The sequence below is a fragment of the Diaphorina citri genome, unplaced genomic scaffold (assembly GCF_000475195.1).
Source record: "Diaphorina citri unplaced genomic scaffold, Diaci psyllid genome assembly version 1.1 scaffold1087, whole genome shotgun sequence".
In the NCBI taxonomy this organism is placed as follows: domain Eukaryota; kingdom Metazoa; phylum Arthropoda; class Insecta; order Hemiptera; family Psyllidae; genus Diaphorina; species Diaphorina citri.
The window spans coordinates 65,293-87,160 of record NW_007378516.1 but is presented as its reverse complement, the minus strand read 5'-3'; the positions used below and the strand labels follow the sequence as shown (position 1 = coordinate 87,160).

Below are 21,868 nucleotides of genomic sequence, written 5' to 3'. Positions count from 1 at the left end.
ATTGTGGCGACTAAGGAGGGGTTCCTTTTTTCTTAAAGAAAGCTTCTTACTTCTTAGAGTTGTGATCTCTGTTTCGTTCTGGTTTAGCTTCTCATCTTATCCCCCTCCGAGCTCCCACAACGGGAGAAAGCAAAGCGCTACATCATCTGCTCATCGCTCGCTCTATGTACCGAAGTGTTTTATTTATTACTTCCCCACTCTACACCCGACTTTATGACATACAGATCTCATTAATCTAATGAGATAAGAGAACATGCCACGGGGGTGAATTATGAACGGGAGATTGAGGTGTTAGGGAAATAGGGTAGCTGTGTAGCTGACTAGCTGACAATTAGGTAGGTATGCTCAGGAAAGTAAGTAATTTAGGTTAGGTATGTTCGAGAGATTTAGATATTAGTGCTTTTTTTAAACTGTCGAATCTGATCTAGAAAGAAGAAAGTGGATATGTACTAAGGAGAGAATGTTAAAGACAACTTTTTACGAGAAACATATCTCGTGAAAAGTTCTAAATCTAAACTTTTAAAGAATGTAAAAGTCTTCCCAGATAGAAAGTAATAAAGGAAGAAAGAAAGAAAGAAAGAAAAAATAAGAATAAAAATAAATAATAATGAAAAAGAAGAAAAATGGTGGATGTGCCAAAATAACCGATTTTTTCAATTAGTGGATGTGACTGATTCACCAGATTGTTTTAGACTTTTAGAGCATTCCAAAATTCCAAATTCCCATTGCATTTACAATTTCCCCATTTTCTCTACCTTTAATTTCCAAGGATTTTCCCCGGCCACCCAGGTGTTACATTAAGGGTGATTCACCCTGTTTGAAAATGTACGAGACTACGGACACCCTATAGGAGAAATTTATAAGCACCCCATGTGAACAAGTGAACATGTTACATCATAATGTACTTGCTTCATTAGTGCGAAGAGGATGTAAGAGTAAAAATATGTGTAGAAGAACTTATAACTTTGTCTTCAGACTCTTTCAGAAGAACTTTAGGGGATTCTTCTATCTAAATTCTAGAATAATTCTACATTCCAGAGGTTAGAAGTAGGGAAATTTTATATTTATTCTTATGCTTGCCTCATAATACGCTCATGGGCTCTTATGCTTGCCTCATAATACGCTCATGGGCTCTTATGCTTGCCTCATAATACGCTCATGGGCTCTTATGCTTGCCTCATAATACGCTCATGGGCTCTTATGCTTGCCTCATAATACGCTCATGGGCTCTTATGCTTGCCTCATAATACGCTCATGGGCTCTTATGCTTGCCTCATAATACGCTCATGGGCTCTTATGCTTGCCTCATAATACGCTCATGGGCTCTTATGCTTGCCTCATAATACGCTCATGGGCTCTTATGCTTGCCTCATAATACGCTCATGGGCTCTTATGCTTGCCTCATAATACGCTCATGGGCTCTTATGCTTGCCTCATAATACGCTCATGGGCTCTTATGCTTGCCTCATAATACGCTCATGGGCTCTTATGCTTGCCTCATAATACGCTCATGGGCTCTTATGCTTGCCTCATAATACGCTCATGGGCTCTTATGCTTGCCTCATAATACGCTCATGGGCTCTTATGCTTGCCTCATAATACGCTCATGGGCTCTTATGCTTGCCTCATAATACGCTCATGGGCTCTTATGCTTGCCTCATAATACGCTCATGGGCTCTTATGCTTGCCTCATAATACGCTCATGGGCTCTTATGCTTGCCTCATAATACGCTCATGGGCTCTTATGCTTGCCTCATAATACGCTCATGGGCTCTTATGCTTGCCTCATAATACGCTCATGGGCTCTTATGCTTGCCTCATAATACGCTCATGGGCTCTTATGCTTGCCTCATAATACGCTCATGGGCTCTTATGCTTGCCTCATAATACGCTCATGGGCTCTTATGCTTGCCTCATAATACGCTCATGGGCTCTTATGCTTGCCTCATAATACGCTCATGGGCTCTTATGCTTGCCTCATAATACGCTCATGGGCTCTTATGCTTGCCTCATAATACGCTCATGGGCTCTTATGCTTGCCTCATAATACGCTCATGGGCTCTTATGCTTGCCTCATAATACGCTCATGGGCTCTTATGCTTGCCTCATAATACGCTCATGGGCTCTTATGCTTGCCTCATAATACGCTCATGGGCTCTTATGCTTGCCTCATAATACGCTCATGGGCTCTTATGCTTGCCTCATAATACGCTCATGGGCTCTTATGCTTGCCTCATAATACGCTCATGGGCTCTTATGCTTGCCTCATAATACGCTCATGGGCTCTTATGCTTGCCTCATAATACGCTCATGGGCTCTTATGCTTGCCTCATAATACGCTCATGGGCTCTTATGCTTGCCTCATAATACGCTCATGGGCTCTTATGCTTGCCTCATAATACGCTCATGGGCTCTTATGCTTGCCTCATAATACGCTCATGGGCTCTTATGCTTGCCTCATAATACGCTCATGGGCTCTTATGCTTGCCTCATAATACGCTCATGGGCTCTTATGCTTGCCTCATAATACGCTCATGGGCTCTTATGCTTGCCTCATAATACGCTCATGGGCTCTTATGCTTGCCTCATAATACGCTCATGGGCTCTTATGCTTGCCTCATAATACGCTCATGGGCTCTTATGCTTGCCTCATAATACGCTCAGACCGTCTCGTCTACGTACACCGGTCCTGAGTCTGTGAGAGAGTCTCTCAGATGGTCTGACAGACCTAGGTCTCTCAGATGGTCTGACAGACCTAGGTCTCTCAGATGGTCTGACAGACCTAGGTCTTAAGCGTTTTCCGCCATCCGCTACTCACGTTCCAACTGGCTGACAGACTGTTTAATTTCGTTTGGTAAATCTGTCACATCCACAAATTTCGTTTGGTAAATCTGTCACATCCACTAATTTCATTTGGTAATTTTGTGACATCCACTACTTAAATTTTATTAATAATGAAAACCTGCCTTGTTTTCCTAATTCTAGGACAAGTTAGTGGATACCAATGAGATCTAAAGGAAAGCTCTTTTCTATTTCTTCCATTATCCACTTAATCCTGTCATCTCCTTGTCAGAGAGAGAGAGAGAGAGAAAGAGCCAGATAGACAGAGAAACTACCGTCTGGCATCGAACCCGGGACCTCCTACCAGAAGAGTGTGACCAAGACAATGATAATAACGACCGAGGGTATAGCAGTCCTGAAGTATTGATGACCTTTCCAATAGAGGCTATGTGGTTGTGGTGTGACAGAAATGCTAAAGTGTTATCCCCATTCAGGGCACGGAGCCAAATTGTCACTCATTAAGGTTTCTGCGGTTGGCAGGGGTAGTAGTTTGAGTGGTAGGGGTTGTACTTTGGGAGGGGGAGTAGTTTCAGTGGTAGGGGTAGTACTGTGAGGGGAATAGTCGGTAATGTTATATAGGAACAGTAGGGGTAACGCCATTTGGGTGAGGGGTGTTAGTGGCACCCAAGTTTACTTGCGTACAACTTACCATTCGCGTAAGGCTCGAAAAATGGACTCCAAGTGTTTAGTTTTAACTTTAACAACCGTTGAACTATAAAAAGATAGGTAGTTATTTGGTTTTAGCTATAAAAATTCATAGCCTGCATGTCCAAGCATCTTTTTACTTTTTGAAAGTGTACGCAATTAGTATAAAAGTGTACCTACGCAATCACACCTATGTGCATCTTTTTCAAAGTCTATTGTAGGTAGCATGTCCAAGGTCGTTCTATACGCAACTAGTATGCATCCAGAGCTATGGTGGGTTATAGCGGGGGCAATAACAATGTTAGAAGGTACATGACGTTAAGGGTGGGGCGTTAGAGGGTGGTAGGCGACAGTCTTTGTGAGTTCTCTCTCTCTCTCTCTATTTCTCAATTCTCTCATCTCTTAATTCCCTCTGGCTTTCTCTCTCTCTCTCTCTCTCTCTCTCTTCTATCTCCCTCTCTTTTCTTCTCTCTCTCTCTTCCCCTCATCTTTCTCTCTCTACGTTTCTCAATTCTCTCATCTCTTAATTCCCTCTGGCTTTCTCTCTCTCTCCCTCTCTCTCTCTCTTTCTCCCCTCTCTTTTCTTCTCTCTTTCTTTCTTTCTCTCTCTCTCTTTCCTGAGTTTCCTCTGTACATTTCTCAGTACATAAAGGCCAGTACCAAATACTTACTTTTTTTTTAAGAGGTTTGACAGAGGGAACTGTAACTGCTATGGTCTTATCGTCCCGAAATCGAAGAGAGAAGGAAGACAGGATAGGAGAAAGCCAGCCGTTCCGAGAACGAACATTATCCCATCAGGATAAAATCCGCCCCGGACGGGAATCGAACCCGCCGCCTAGCGCTTACAAGGCAGACGCACTACCAACTAAGCTAACCGACCCTAACAATGAAATCCAAGTACCAATATCATCACTGTTGACTTAGCGCTTTAGCCTTTGTTCAATTTTGAGCCCTTGTGAATAATAAAACAAACAAACGCTTTTCACTGACTATCATATTTCCAGAAAAAAAAAAAAAAAACGATTAGGTACCTATTACCTAACTTTCCATTTTATGCCACTACATTTACCTGTGATCGACCCTAACAATGAAATCCCAAGTACCAATATGATCACTGTTGACTTAGTGCTTTAGCCTTTGTTCAATTTTGAGCCCTTGTGAATAATAAAACAAACAAACGCTTTTCACGCCAAGCTGACATAAAAGCTTCGAAAGTTTACGAAGCTAATTCAATCAAACTTTGTTGACATAGTGGAAAGGTATGGGGGATGGGACACAGGTAGTGGCGAAGAGACAAATATCATCAATTCATCACTTTTACTTACTTTAAAGCTCAACATAACGGTTATTGCAGACAATTTTCTTTCGTGGTATTATGTAGATACTATGTACATACCTACTTGTAGGTTACAGTTCATTGTTCAATACTACTTAGAAATTCAAGGTAGGTAGGTATAGGGGTCAGATGGTCACCATCCAGGTACTAACCACGCGCAACGTTACCTAACTTCAGTGATCCGTGGGGAACTAGTGCATGCAACATGCTATCATTCCAAATGAAAATACTTGTTTTGACAAATCCCGGGTAAAATTACAGTGTTGCCAACGCGTACCACACGCTTAGCATCATCTTAGGTAAAACCGGTCTTACCCCTTATCGGACTTGTTTATAAATACCATTCTATTTTGAACCGGCTCAGAACGTGATTACCTCTGAGTACGTTTTTTCTCAAGTAAATTCTCAGAACGATCTGAAGAACTTGTTCATAAATACGGGTGTTAGTTCCCTCTTCCACACATCCACTCATTCTCCCCTTCACCTTTGAACTTCTCATCCGGAGATGAAGTTTTCGGCATAATTATAACGAAAAGCCCCTGTCAAGACTTTTCCTTAAATCTTCGTCTGAGAAACAAAATCGCCTCTAGATATTTTTTAAAATATTTTGAAAGTGATAATACATTTTGAAGGTGTGTCCAAAAATAGTCGACTGGCCGTCGATTAACGAGGAAAATCTATGTTATCAAGGCAGTGTACCTACGGTTTCAGTCACCGTCGATCGACGATGGCGTCGACTATGTGTGGACACGGCTTTACAGAGAAAAACTTTGAACCTGTGGTCTTTTCACCTAAGAGGTGGGACATGGAAGGAGCCCTGATATTATACAGACACCGAAGCGAATACAATAGTCCGTCCCTTATACCTTTTTATTACTATTGTAATAATAAAGGAAGGACGGACTAAAAAACGAGTACCTAGGTATTACCTAACTTTCCATTTTATGCCACTGCATTTAATACCTGTGATCGACCCTAACAATGAAATCCAAGTACTATCAATATTATCACTGTTGACTTAGAGCTTTAGGCTTTAGCCTTTGTTCAATTTTGAGCCCTTGTGAATAATAAAACAAACAAACGCTTTTCACTCCAAGCTGTCATAAAAGCTTCGAAAGTTTACGAAGCTAATTCAATCAAACTTTGTTGACATAGTGGAAGGGTATGGGGGATGGGACACAGGTAGTGGCGAAGAGACAAATATCATCAATTCATCACTTTTACTTACTTTATGTTCTAAGGGTTAGGTGGTAGAGAACGCCTAAGGCGTTAACCTCGCCTAGTGGTTGCCTTCCACTCAAGAGTCTATTATTATTATTAATATTATTTCTGGGCGCCCAAACAGGTTCAAACCTCACTCCTTCCAACACTGTGAGACAGCTTGTCTCAGTTGTCTCACATCAAACACGGAAAGTAAGAAGTACCTAATTTTTGTTCACAAACATGTCATTTGTGATTTACGGCGTTGTGTTATGATTTTTTTTCATCAAACTGTTTTTATTAAACTGAAGAAAATTCCTCTGAGAATACAAACATGCATTTTTTATGACCTCATTTTTTATGGCTTTCTTTCAAGTGGCAGGGTTTTCCTGAAGGAGCTCTATCTTGTCCCTATGTAGACTGTAGATACCCTTTAACCCTACCTGTAAGTATCACACAGAATTTGACCGAGGTTCACCTGCATGAGCAGGTACTTTGGTGATTAATTGATTCATGGCCGTGGTCACAATAAGAGTTTAAACTCGGTTTAAGTTAAACTCTTGGGTAAAAGAATCTGATTGGCTGAAAATTTTGAAATCAGCCAATGAGATTTGGAGCATCCCTTCTCAAGCCAGAATTTTCGCCTTTCCTTGCTGAAATCCTGGATACTTTCCTGCAGCCTTTTCCCTCTATTTCTACATAACAATCAATAAATACGTTGATACACAGTTTCGCTTCTCAACGGACGAGCTTTGCTATTTGCTCATGGGGCCATTCTGGATGTTGACAAGCAGTCGAGATCTCTCCAGTATTAGGAGAGTATCCCAGGACAATGGAAGCACATAGAACAATAGCTTGAATAAGATACTTTGCCTGCAGCTAGACACTCGAATCAGTGGGGGAGAGCAGAATACAAAAGGGTCGATAGCTCGAAAAATACTTACTTATTTTCCATGTTCGCCACATCACAACTTTAGATTCTGTTCTTAAAGTGATTCGCAACTTAGATTGCCTTTTCATTGGTAGGTCCTCCTGAGGGCAGGTTCGGCTCATCCTGGTCTCAGGAAAACCTAATAAGTTCGGATATTTGGTTACTTACTCTTGGTGACAATCAATTGTTGCTGGCTTTTCTGGGCCCCACTCAAAATGGGTGAGTTAATAGCTTGCCGCTGAACGGACGCTGAAACCCCGATCAATAAAGACCTCAGCACCTAAAACTCTATCAAACCAAAGTTCAACATGTTTTAGAAAAGTAGATTGTAGGTACAATATACCTACACAAAATTTCATTAAGTATACCCTACCTACATACAATGTATTTTCTGTTGCTAGTCCTTGACATAGGCAGTATCCCAGGACAATGGAAGCACATAGAACAATAGCTTGAATAAGATACTTTGCCTGCAGCTAGACACTCGAATCAGTGGGGGAGAGTAGAACACAAAAGGGTCGATAGCTCGAAAAATACTTATTTTCCATGTTCGCCACATCACAACTTTAGATTCTGTTCTTAAAGTGATTCGCAACTTGGATTGCTTTTCATTGGTAGGTCCTCCTGAGGGCAGGTTCGGCTCATCCTGGTCTCAGAAAAACCTAATAAGTTCGGATATTTGGTTACTTACTCTTGGTGACAATCAATTGTTGCTGGCTTTTCCGGGCCCCACTCAAAATGGGTGAGTTAATAGCTTGCCGCTGAACGGACGCTGAAACCCCGATCAATAAAGACCTCAGCACCTAAACCTCTATCAAACCAAAGTTCAACATGTTTTAGAAAGTAGATTGTAGGTACAATATACCTACACAAAATTTCATTAAGTACCTACCTACATACAATGTATTTTCTGTTGCTAGTCCTTGATTGACAGCTATCGAGTGATGTCTGTTTTAAAAGTTTATGATGGATAATTATATACCCTAATATCGAGGTTGTGGGCAGTGATTTACGAGACCTTGTTTAGACTGCTGGGGTAAAGGGCACGGTTGAGAAGGAAGACAGGATAGGAGAAAGCCAGCCGTTCCGAGAACGAACATTATCCCATCAGGATAAAATCCGCCCCCGTTCGGAAATCGAACCTGCTACTTAGAGCTTACAAGGCAGAGCTCTACCTTTTCATGGGCTGGCAAAAAACAAAAATTGACAGAGTTAGTAAAGAAATCCCTTAGTAAAGCTGTGATATCCACAAAAACGTTGAAGAGGCTTTCAGCTTCACCACAAATAATTCACTTTCAAGTTTCAGCAATACCTCAACCCTATATTCCGGCACTGTCTTAGAGTTTGACAGAGGGAACTGTAACTGCTATGGTCTTATCGTCCCGAAAATCGAAGAGAGAAGGAAGACAGGATAGGAGAAACCCCAGAGGGAACTGTAACTGCTAGTTATCGTCCCGAAATCGAAGAGAGAAGGAAGACAGGATAGGAGAAAGCCTACGATGGGAACTGTAACTGCTATGGTCTTATCGTCCCGATCGAAGAGAGAAGGAAGATAGGGATAGGAGAAAGCCAGCCGTTCCGAGAACGAACATTATCCCATCAGGATAAAATCCGCCCCGGGCGGGAATCGAACCAGCGGCCTAGCGCTTACAAGGCAGACGCACTACCAACTAAGCTAAGTAGGCTGGGGCTAAAACGTCCTTAAATCTCATCAGTAGAGCTGTATTTTCCTTTCAGAATCTGAAACGATTTCTCCTCTTCTGAAGCACAAATCCCAAACATTGATATGCCACTTACCAGTATTCCAACGGATTAGTACAGGAGCTACCACGCCATCTACTCCACCCACTGGTTAAACAAACTCTCATAATATTTTCCTTTAAAAGAAGGGCAAGCCAGCCTACTTAGCTTAGTTGGTAGTGCGTCTGCCTTGTAAGCGCTAGGCCGCGGGTTCGATTCCCGCCCGGGGCGGGCCTGATGGGATAATGTTCGTTCTCGGAACGGCTGGCTTTCTCCTATCCTGTCTTCCTTCTCTCTTCGATTTCGGGACGGTAAGACCATAGCAGTTAAAGTTCCCTCTGTCAAACCTCTTAAAAAAAAGTGAAGAGTACTCAACTTGGTCTTTGGTAAATTTGACCAATCAGGTGGAAAACTCGGACTGTCAAAGTGTCAAACAAACAAGGACGTTAGTAACATTACCTTAAGGCAATGACACCCTCCCTCCTCGTTCTAAAACCGTGTCCACAATCGACGCGGTCGATCGATGTCGACTGAAACCGTACACTGTCTCGACAGCATAGATTCACCTCGTCGACCGAAGGCGTCGACCATGTGTGGACATAGCTCAACAGCTGTGGGCCAAGTAATCACCCGCACCCCCGTTCTAACATATCCTATTCCCCTCCCCCGTCCGTTCCAACTTCGGCCCATCTTTCCGGTCACAGTCTCTCCCCCTTTCCTTTTCAACACATTCCATCCCCTCCCTCGTTCCAACACATCATCCAGGCACCGTGCCTCTCTCTCTCTCTCTCTCTCTCTCTCTCTCTCTCTCTCTCTCTCTCTCTCTCTCTCTCTCTCTCTCTCTCTCTAATTTTCTCCTCTTCTTACATACATACATATGCACCTCTCTCTCCTGTTCTACTTTCTTTCAATCACTCTCTTCCTACACCCAATTCATTTTAATGACATCCTACAGCGGTAGAGAGAGAGAAAAGAGAGAGAGAAGAGAGAGAATTTTCACACCCTTTCTGTGTAGTATGCCTCGGAGACAGCTGACAGAGTGAAAAATCTAATTTAAAAAATTCTACCAAACATAGGTTACCACTCCCTCCTTCTCTTTCTTTCCTTCTCTCCCCTCCCTTTCCTCTTCTCCTCCTCCTCTTCTTTCTTCCTTCTCTCCCCTCCATCTCCTTTTCTTCTCCTCCTTTTTCTCCTCCAGAAAACTAGCTTTATCTCATGAGAAAATCTGCAAAAAGAAGAAGAAGAAGAAGAAGAAGAAGAAGAAGAAGAAGAAGAAGAAAATATGTGGTGGAGAAAAGGTACCTTACCTATTAGATTTGACGTGCATCAAACACAGAATGTGAAAAAGAGAGGTATAGCCCACGTAGGTAAGTAAATACGTCCCAGACTATCATATTTCCAGGATGTGAAAGACCTGATGAATGCTGAAACATTTTCGGTTTTAAATTTGTTCTGCCGGGACCTCTCTTGCTATTGATTTTACCTTGCAAGATTTGTTGGAGAAGACCATATCTTTCCGTGTTCCTCATGATATGGCCGAGAAGGAAGAAAGGGATAGGAGAAAGCCAGCCGTTCCGAGAACGAACATTATCCCATCAGGATAAAATCCGCCCCGGGCGGGAATCGAACCAGATAGGAGAAAGCCAGCCGTTCCGAGAACGAACATTATCCCATCAGAATAAAATCCGCCCCGGGCGGGAATCGAACCCGCGGCCTAGCGCTTACAAGGGAGACGCACTACCCACTAAGCTAGCTAGGCTGGCTGTGTGTTTCATTTTCATAGGCTTGGATCTTCAGGAGGCATCGCGCGACTCGGCGCTATTATAAGTTGTGCGACTACGCTTTCAATGTGCGGCAGACCTAATTTCCAATGCCCCGGGCGGGAATCGAACCCGCGGCCTAGCGCTTACAAGGCAGACGCACTACCAACTAAGCTAGCTAGGCTGGCTGTGTGTTTCATTTTCATAGGCTTGGATTTTCAGGAGGCATCGCGCGACTCGGCGCTATTATAAGTTTTGCGACTATACGCTTTCAATGTGCGGCAGACCCAATTTCCAATAGAAAGAACAAATACTTGTACCTACATGTACATAGCCGACCCGTACCCTTGGAAGGAACGACTGAAAGATTTGATGATGATCAGGAAAACTGTTTCACTTTATCTGCTTTCCATTTTGTTTAGTCCATACTGTCTTCAACATCATCTGCACTCAGCATGTTATTTGATGTTTCAAAAGCCTTCGATGCCATGGAGTTCAGTTTTTAGTATTGACTTTCTGTTTTCTGTAGGTACCTATCTGTTTGTGTAGGACTGTCTATAGCAGGGGTTTCCAACTTCCATGTGTATGCGGGCCACATGCTTCATTCGGAGGTACTTCGCGGGCCACATAATATTATGTACATAGGGGAGCAACCCCCCCCCTCCCTCACAACTTTTCAGAAATGGAGTCCGATCGAATTTTGAGCGCCGCAGGCGAAACTTTTCAAGGAGTATTCTCCTAATTGTAGCTGAACACTAAAGGGGGTCAGTTTCCATGACTCAATGATAACTACACTGGTCTTACATACGGCAGAGCCGAGTTCCATGCCCATTTTTGCCTTAATACCAAACATTTTCTTACATTTAGGTAAGTTTGTACAAATCCCAAAAAGCTTCGCGGGCCACAAAAATGGTCTGGCGGGCCACATGTGGCCCGCGGGCCGCTAGTTGGAAACCCCTGGTCTATATAGGTTGTTTTCTACATTGAATCTCTTCATTCTCTTCTATTCTTTCTCCTCCTCTCTTTCTTCGCCATTTATGTACCTACCTTTCTACATCTTTATTGACTCCATTCTCCATATACTTATACATATGTACCTACCTATCTCTCTTTTATTTCTCATTCCCTTAATCTGCTTTCCATTCCATTTCTCATCTCTTCCATTGTTTCTACATCATATCTCCATTATAATAATTATTTCAAACATACTTGGGTATGTTTGCTTAGTTTGCCTACTATAGGTACTTCTTTGTTTGTTTGTTTGTTTTTACTTTCCTCATTTTTCTGGTTCCATAACCTGTATCTTCTATTAAGGATGTCTCATATCCCTCTGAAAATAGTTATTTCAATTATACCTACGTACTTATGTACATAGGTACATAGTTGGCTTTTGTATGTTTGTCTGCTTGTCTCTACCTAGTGTGCTTATTAATTCTCAGGTACTTCTTTGTTTGTTTGTTTGTTTTTACTTTCCTCATTTTTCTGGTTCCATAACCTGTATCTTCTATTAAGGATGTCTCATATCTCTCTGAAAATAGTTATTTCAATTATACCTACGTACTTATGTAGGTGGGTATGTACATAGGTACATAGTTGGCTTTTGTATGTTAGTCTGCTTGTCTCTACCTAGTGTGCTTGTTAATTCTTTCAGGTAGGTAGGTACCCTTGTATCTTCTGTCAATGTCTATTTTCTCATGACGGGAACAGACTATACGGGAACAGAGTTAGGAAATTAAAAACAAGGCTTTTTTGTTTTCCTTTGATATTATGGCAATCCTTTTTTTTCTTTTTCATTTTCAACAACTTTTTTAAAGGCTTTTTATGTTCAAGGACACCAGAGGGTGTTTGTTGTTCCTCCATCACAGTCAGTAGGTATAGGTTGGATACTTATGTATTCTAACTTACTAGGGTTCCATGTTCCATAGAGATTTCTATTTTATCTTTCATTGACCGACAAAAGCGAGTTGTAAGTTTTTAATAATCTACTCCCGTTAAGGGCCTTAACAACATCTTAGGTCGGGTAATTGTTGGCCTAACGGTATATTTTGGTTGTATGGGCTGGCACTGTCTTCGTTTCGAGATTTCTATTTTATCTTTCATTGACCGACAAAAGCGAGTTGTAAGTTTTTAATAATCTACTCCCGTTAAGGGCCTTAACAACATCTAGGTCGGGTAATTGTTGGCCTAACGGTATATTTTGGTTGTATGGGCTGGCACTGTCTTCGTTTTCCAACAGTTTCCCAACCATTTAACCTTTTCCCAAAGATGCGATTTCTTCCTCATCTTTTCATATTAAAATGGTTTGTACTATCCAAATAGGTTTCATAAAATGGCAATGAAAGGGACTGGATAGTAGATGTTGTGATTGTTTTGATCGAGCTGTTTCTAACGAGCTGTTTCACTCTTCTGTTGCAGTGGCGGAGGTGGGCGCGGACTGTTTCTTCAACGAGCAATGTGAGGCCGTCCTGGTACCCACGGAGTGCAGGGATAGGAAGTGTACCTGCAAGTATGAGCTGGAGGCTGTCAAACAACCTGACGGCACTTTTATATGCAAAAGTAAGTGGACATTCCTAATTTCCTAATAGCTGATGACCTAAATTAATATTTTCGAATCAGTGACATATACTTTTAATATAATTTTTGGGGGTTCTTTGCAAGGTTCGTCTGGGGATCCCCGGACTCCCCGAATAGTAGTGGATTGAATTTGTTTGCTCGTCAATTTGTCCAAAGACCACACTTTGGTTCAATTTCGATCAACATCGCCTGAAACACGAGCAATATTCTTTCCTCCCCTTTCATCACATCAAAATCCCTTGATCGTACCTACCTACATCCTACATACCTACTTTGTATGAGTACCAGGCGATATCGATCGACTTCGGTCAGATGACTCGAGTTTAATGTAGACAAATAAACACCCTTTTATAATGATACGTAGGTAGTGGTATATGAAATGTTTTACATACAACACCATGTCTATACAGTTATACACCCTACATTTCTCGCAGTTCAATACCCCATGTTCATCCCTAACAAACTGTAAAATTGCTCCTTCGGGACTTAATTTACCGTCTACATCTCCACACCTAAAACTTCACAATGTGTTAATTTTGGATTACTTTGTACCCAAATTGTTCCAAAAGTTTCCAAACCCATTACGGCAAAGTTTTATACCCTACTTAAAAGGTTCAAGTCATTTTCTACCTAATCAGCAACCTTGTCACAGTAGCTTTTCCTACGTAACACTCAAGTTAAGTACCATTAAGCGTGGTAATGGATATTGGGTGACCGAGCACCACAAGTGCCTGATGACTTTCGTAATCACATTTTTCTATTTTCCCTCCCTCCTACTTTATCTCCAGCTTTCACCTTCCTTTATTTTCCGTTTTTATTGTCCTTTCTTCAACACCACAAGTGCCTGATGACTTTCGTAATCACATTTTTCTATTTTCCCTCCCTCCTACTTTATCTCCAGCTTTCACCTTCCTTTATCTTCCGTTTTTATTGTCCTTTCTTCTTAGTTTCTTATCTTTTTCTTCCATTATCAAAAGAAGTCAGCAATTAAAAACATCGATTCCATGCCGACTGCTGACAATACCTCGTATCAAGGAACACTAAAACACATAAAATGTAAGGTTGCCTTACCCAACCCCTCGGTATATTATTTTCACCTATGGGTTTTATGGAATAACAAAACGAGAATTTGAAACTTTGAGATTTTTTTTATATTCAAGTAAGTAGGTAGGTTACCTATTTATAGGTTTTATGAAATAACAAAACGAACCAACCTCAGTGGCTCAAGCAGATAGCGCGGGAGGAATTTCAGAACTGGAGGTTCATAGAAAAAGCTCGCGCCCCCCCTGATTTGTCTCCACGCCCCCTCAGGGGGGCGCGCCCCCCAGTTTGAGAACCTCTGTAACAAAACGAACCAACCTCAGTGGCTCAAGCAGTTAGCGCGGGAGGAATTTCAGAACTGGAGGTTTATGGTTCGAATCCCTCATAACCTCCTCATTACCAAGCAAAAGATTAGGAGAGAGTGTGTAAAGAGAGGTGGAGATAGAAAGAAAAAAGGATAGGGAGAGAAAGAGAGGAAGGTATAAAGAGAGGCAAGATAGAAATAAAAAAAAGGAGGGAGTGAAGAGTTGTGAAAGAAAGGGATAGAGAGAGTGAGGGATTAGAAAGCATCTGTCCATCTATACCCAGCAGTGGCGTAGCGTCCATGTAGGGCGTATACCCAGTACCCAGGCTTTTTAGTTTTGATAAAAGGAGAGTGAGAACTTGACCCAACCCTGTTGTTGGTTTCAGTATACCTGCCAAGTTGCTGTCTCTGGGTGAACTGTGGAGACAAGATAAAGGAGACGAAAGTCCCTCGAAATCTTCCAACACGATCCTGTTGAGGAGAAAAATAGAAGAAGAAAAGTACAGGAGAGAGGTGAGATTTTACCCAGGGGGTCATAACAGTGTAAAATTAGGATAAAATCCGCTCCCGGACGGGGATTTTTTTTTTAAAGCGGTTTGACAGAGGGAACTGTAACTACTAAGGAATTATCGTCCCGAGATCGTAGAGAAAAGGAAAAAAAAACTAGCCGTTCCGAGAACGAACATTATCCCGTCAGGATAAAATCCGCTCTGGACGGGAATCAAATCCGCGACCTTGCGCTTACAAGGCAGACTCGCTACCCTCCAAGCTAACAAGTCTGGTCTGGTATTACTATATTATTCAACGATATTGCGACATTATTGAATTCTCTTGCCTGTACCATGTCCATTCTTTGGTGTGTGTTTCCGTGTTTCCTATGTTACCTTTAAAATGGGGTCTTTTCTTACGCCCACCAGACACGTGAAGGAAATAGGTACCTCTTGTGTCAAATGTGTACCTCCTGTCTCCTGTACGTGTGTGGTCGGCCTTACAAAATGATTACATGTTACCTTTAAAATGGGGTCTTTTCTTACGCCCACCAGACACGTGAAGGAAATAGGTACCTCTTGTGTCAAATGTGTACCTCCTGTACGTGTGTGGTCGGCCTTACAAAATGATTATGTTTCTATTCATGAAATTCAGCACCTCTGTTTAAATTCATATCGCTCCAGTGAGGTTTTTGGTTGATAGGTAGGTACCTAATTTACCTTCAGGCTGAGGAACCACTGGGCTTCAAAAGAAATCTCAAAAAAATAAAATAAAAAAAAATAAGGAAAGTAAAAAAAAAAAATAAATAAATAAACAAACACGAATCAAGCTGCCCGTCCTATAAAAATGAGATCACAGATAAATTCTGGGACACCCTGTATCTATGTTATCTAGGATATAATGTAAACCCTGTAGTCACCCAATCTACATAGGATAAATATTAGACATCTAAGACAAAACATGAAGGTATTCACCATTTCTATTTCTAGACTAGTATACTGGAACACTAGAAGGAATAGAAGGTAAATTTATGTAATGTGAACATTTCTAGGATAATCTTGGAAAGACTTCATAAAATATTAATTTTCTCGTTCAGAAACACAAGGAGTTTTTCTTCATCTCAGTTCTTTCTATCTCTCCTTCCCTTCTCTCCGTGCCCTCACTCTTATTTTCTTTCCTTAACTCTTCCTCTTCTCCTTTTCCCTCTCTCCTGCTCTCCCTCTGTCTCTCCCTCTTCTCCTTTTCCCTCTCTCCTGCTCTCTCTCTGTCTCTCCCTCTCTCTCTCTCTTCTCACCCCTCCCTTATCATCTTTCTCTTTTTTCCTTCTCCTTCCCTCTCTCCCATTCTCCACTTCACTCATCTTACCTCCCTCCTTCCCCCTCTTTCCACCCCTCTCTTTCTATTTGTCTTTTACTTCCCTCTTCTCTTTTTCCCTTCTATCTTTTTCTTGCATCTCCTTTCCTTCTCGCTCCTTTGACCATCCTTCTTTCTCCCTTCTTCTCCTCCCTCTCTATCTTTTTCTTTCATCTCCATACTTGTTTCTATCTTCCTCAGCATAATATCTCTCTTTTCTTCTCCATTTGCTTGAGGGGAAAAAAATGAGGCAGGGTAAGGGGGAAAAATAATTTCCCACAAGACCAATAATAAATGTAAGATGGAATAAAACATTATGCTTGGGACACAGCACAGGTTATTGTTGCTGTAGGTAGGTACCTATTATATGTACCTACCTATCTCAGTTTACTCAGGTACATACCTACATACTTACCTAACTTACTAAGTCTAAGTACCTACCTCTTTGTTTCTTTCTTTTCTATCCTATTTTTATCATTAAAGCCACAATCCTTGTGTGGGTGTGTACCTACCTATGAGACTACAAAACTGTTTAAAACGTAACTAACAACGATAAACCCCTACCTATTCTCCCCATAGCTTTGAAATGTTGACCCACCCCTTATCAGAAAATAATTAGGTAATGGGTCACACCCTGTAAGTAAATAATTAGATATGTACTTACTTGAAAAAATAATTAAATATGTACCTATATGTATAAAATCTATATACATATAAATAAAACTATATAATTAGATATGTACCCTACATAAATGTTCGCGTAACATATTTTGCAGCTTTTCGACTTTTGACCTTTCAGCTTTCGGCATGACTGCAAGCTGCAGGGCCTTTTACAGCCTCGGGCCCCAGGGGGTCAACTTTTACAATAGGTTCCTCCTCCACTTTTTTTACAAACAAGGATACTAAAAAAAAAAGGAATTTTAATTGTGTTGAGCATAAATGCTTGTCACAAATGTCGTTCCCTGCTTAATGCACTACGCTAAATTTTATGACTTGACTTGGACTCGAACCACCAACCTCCAGATCCGAAGTCCACTGCGCTAACCACTACACCACTGAGGTTGGTTACAAACAAGGATACTATTTATAAGGTAGTTTAATTTCAGCTGAATGATTTAGCATTTGCTGCTGCTGCTCCTATTTTATTTTCTGGAGAGAGGGAAAAGAAACTCCTTGTTCCGGGGCTCCTTGAGAAGCCTACCCCCCGGGGCAAATGGAACCGAATGAAACCCCCTATAAACGGCCCTGGAAAGCATTGTTGCCAAGTGAGTTCCAGTCGACCAATCATAACTCTCATTTCACGTGTGGAAGTCAGCAAAATATTTCCACAGCGCCATGTAGATACCACTGAGAGAATATTTCTGCTGCAGAGGAAAATTAGTGTAGACTACTGTAGACATTTATCAGAAACCTAGCTAATTACTCCAATTATTTACCTATACCAGTGATTCCCAAACTGGGGTCCGCGACCCCCGAAGGGGGTGTGAAGGACTTCAAGACCCCCGGGAAGATCTTTGTATACCTAATGTTTCAGTGTTCTTTGTAAAATATTAGATGTCTTCTGTGCAACTTTGGTGTTCTGTATAATGTTCCTGTTCTGTGTAATCTCTGTGTATATCTAGATCTACCCTCATGTCTTATCTATGTACCTAATGTCTTCAAGTTCTATGTCACAGCTTAGCTCAGCACAGAACATAAACTTCTCTGTTTTATCTATCCTCCTTAACTAATCTTGTTATCTTCAAGTGCTGAAGGTGGCTTATCATGTTGCAGTGCAACATATAGGTACTGTGTGACTCATCATGTTGCTGCAACATATACTGTGTGACTCATCATGTTGTTGCAACATATACTGTGTGACTCATCATGCTGTTGCAACATATGTATACTGTGTGACTCATATTGTTGCTGCAACATATACCTAATGTGGGGCTCATAAAGTTTTGGATTGTGTAACTTCAGGTAGAAACACAATATCATCACGTCACGTGACTCCTAAAGATGTAGTTCAAGGTTTTCCCATAATATTGTAGGTAATTTCGTTCAGGACAGCCACACTACTATCACGTCACGTGACGTAACGTGATGGTAGTATGGCTGTCCTGAACGAAATTACCTACTAAAATATTATGGAAAAACTTTGAACTACATCTTTCTGACTCCCCGTGAGCTCACGTGACGTGATAGTAGTGTGTCCCTACCTTTAGTGAAGTAAAACAGGGCCCTCTTCAAGACGCTACCACCCTGTTTCCAGGATAAGTTTTATTTTTAATAATCTACTCCCGTTAAGGGCCTTAACAACATCTTAGGTCGGGTAATTGTTGGCCTAACGGTATATTTTGGTTGTATGGGCTGGCACTGTCTTCGTTTCCCAACAGTTTCCCAACCATTTAACCTTTTCCCAAAGATGCGATTTCTTCCTCATCTTTTCATATTAAAATGGTTTGTACTATCCAAATAGGTTTCATAAAATGGCAATGAAAGGGACTGGATAGTAGATGTTGTGATTGTTTTGATCGAGCTGTTTCTAACGAGCTGTTTCACTCTTCTGTTGCAGTGGCGGAGGTGGGCGCGGACTGTTTCTTCAACGAGCAATGTGAGGCCGTCCTGGTACCCACGGAGTGCAGGGATAGGAAGTGTACCTGCAAGTATGAGCTGGAAGCTGTCAAACAACCTGACGGCACTTTTATATGCAAAAGTAAGTGCATATTCTTAATTTCCTAATAACTAATAATTGATGATCTAAATTAATATTTTCGAATCAGTGACATATACTTTTAATATAATTTTTGGGGGTTCTTTGCAAGGTTCGTCTGGGGATCCCCGGACTCCCCGAATAGTAGTGGATTGAATTTGTTTGCTCGTCAATTTGTCTAAAGACCATGCACACTTTGGTTCAATTTCGATCAACATCGCCTGAAACACGAGCAATATTCTTTCCTCCCCTTTCATCACATCAAAATCCCTTGATCTTACCTACCTACAAACCTACTTTGTATGAGTACCAGGCGATATCGATCGACTTCGGTCAAATGACTCGAGTTTAATGTAGACAAATAAACACCCTTTTATAATGATACGTAGATAGTGGTATATGAAATGTTTTACAGACAACACCATGTCTACATATACACCCTACATTTCTCGCAGTTCAATACCCCACGTTCATCCCTAACAAACTGTAAAATTGCTCCTTCGGGACTTAATTTACCGTCTAGGTACATCTCCACACCTAAAACTTCAGAATGTGTTAATTTTGGATAACTTTGTGCCCAAATTGTTCCAAAAGTTTCCAAACCCATTACGGTAAAGTTTTATATCCTACTTAAAAGGTTCAAGTCATTTTCTACCTAATCAGCAACCTTGTCACAGTAGCTTTACCACAGTAACACTCAAGTTAAGTACCATTGAGCGTGGTAATGGATATTGGGTGACCGAGCACCACAAGTGCCTGATGACTTTCGTAATCACGTTTTTCTATTTTCCCTCCCTCCTGCTTTATCTCCAGCTTTCACCTTCCTTTATCTTCCGTTTTTATTGTCCTTTCTTTTAAATAAATAAATAAATAAATAAAATAAATAAATAACGTTTTAAACAGTTTTGTAGTCTCATAGGTAGGTACACACCCACACAAGGATTGTGGCTTTTATGATAAAAATATAGGATAGAAAAGAAAGAAACAAAGAGGTAGGTACTTAGTAAGTTAGGTAAGTATGTACTGAGTAAACTGAGATAGGTCGGTACATATAATAGGTACCTACCTACAGCAACAATAACCTGTGCTGTGTCCCTAGCATAATGTTTTATTCCATCTTACATTTATTATTGGTCTTGTGGGAAATTATTTTTCCCCCTTACCCTGCCTCATTTTTTTCCCCTCAGTCTTCCCTTTTTTGCCCCCTTTTATTCCCTCCCTTCATAATTTTCTTCCCATTAGGTGCAATGACTCGCAACACAGTAATTTTTAGTAATTTAGTACCCTGGGCCCTTGGCACTGTCGGATTTATTTCGACAGTAATGCTGTGCTGGGTAATTTCATAATTTTATGGCAATTCACTTGGGACGACGAGGAAAGAATGGAGAGGTCTTGAAAACATGAGGAAAATATAGGTAAGAAAAGGAGAAAATACGGTAAGAACATTGTTCGTGATATTCTAGGTTAGGTCCTTGGGTACCTACCTACAATATGGTACAACGGGAGGGTATAACTATTATGTAATAGAAAATAGAAAGCAAAAATACACAAGTAGCAGGCCCAAATCTTACATGATAGCAAAGGAGGGGTCCACAAGGATACAAACCCAATAAATTCATTAAATCTCCCTCGATCCCTCTCTTGTTAATTTCTGGTTTATGGTTCATACTTCATAGCTACAGACCCTGTCCATAAATCCTGAATACGAAATTACGAATCTGGCCCCTGTTACTTCAGGAAAGGAAATTTGACCAAATTGAACACCGTGTTTGTTTCAGCCCCATATGTGCCAACCGAGGAGACCTATGTAGACCCGGCCATGATTCTGGTGCTCGTTGTAATGGCACTCATGTTCATTATCATCTGTGTTGTACTCCATCTGTTCAGCAAGTAAGTCGTAGATTCGTAGAAAATTAACCCATCATTTAATAGGGCTGTCCCCTACACCTAAGCTTCAGATTGTGTATGGAGCCAAGCTGTTAAAATTCTGGTGCTCGTTGTAATGGCACTCATGTTCATTATCATCTGTGTTGTACTCCATCTGTTCAGCAAGTAAGTCGTAGATTCGTAGAAGATTAACCCATCATTTATTTTAATAGGGCTGTCCCCTACACCTAAGCCTCGGATTGGGCTTTTTGTGTATGGAGTCAAGCTGTTAAAGGGGGATACAGCAAGTTAGTATTTGGGGATGCGGATAAATCAACAACAGGTGCCGCACCCCAAGAGACGCTAGACCAAAATCTAGCAACATTAAATTGCAAAATTTATTATTTTGCTACAGCAGGTGAAACAGTTTTCCTGATCATCATCAAATCTTTCAGTCGTTCCTTCCAAGGGTACGGGTCGGCTATGTACATGTAGGTACAAGTATTTGTTCTTTCTATTGGAAATTAGGTCTGCCGCACATTGAAAGCGTAGTCGCACAACTTATAATAGCGCCGAGTCGCGCGATGCCTCCTGAAGATCCAAGCCTTCTCTCTCTCTCTCTCTCTCTCTCTCTCTCTCTCTCTCTCTCTCTCTCTCTCTCTCTCTCTCTCTCTCTCTCCAAGAGTAAATATCCCGATCCGTGGAAAAACAGAAAAAAGTTTTTTCATTTCACTCGCTCTGCTGGAGTTTTTCTCAGAGAGAGGGAGAGAGAGAGAAAGAGAGAGAGGGAGAGAGAGAGGGAGAGAAAGAGAGAGAGAAATAGAGAGAGAGGGAGAGAAAGAGAGGGAAAGGGGGAGGACAACTCTATTTTTGTTAAAAAGTTAAAATTATATGAAAACAAAGCTAACTAGCGTATCAAAAGAGGGAGAGGAAGAAAGGAGAGGGGAAAAGGGAAAAAGAGTTAGAAATAGAGTGTGAAAAAATAAAGGGGGTTAAGGAGAGAGATACAGGAGAGAGAGATAGAGAGAGAGAGAGAGAGAGAGAGAGAGAGAGAGAGAGAGAGAGAGAGAGAGAGAGAGAGAGAGCGAGAGAG

General features: G+C 41.3%; 1 protein-coding gene across 1 annotated transcript in view; it reads left to right on the top strand.

The window, feature by feature from the left end:
• LOC103514133 overlaps positions 1 to 21,868 on the top strand; it is a gene marked incomplete at its 5' end in the record, with an annotated part of 88,041 nt that overhangs the window by 12,666 nt on the left and 53,507 nt on the right. Inside the window, 2 exon segments of the mRNA XM_026827179.1 lie at positions 12,869 to 13,009; positions 20,688 to 20,799. Coding sequence (XP_026682980.1) covers positions 12,869 to 13,009; positions 20,688 to 20,799 — 253 coding nt within the window.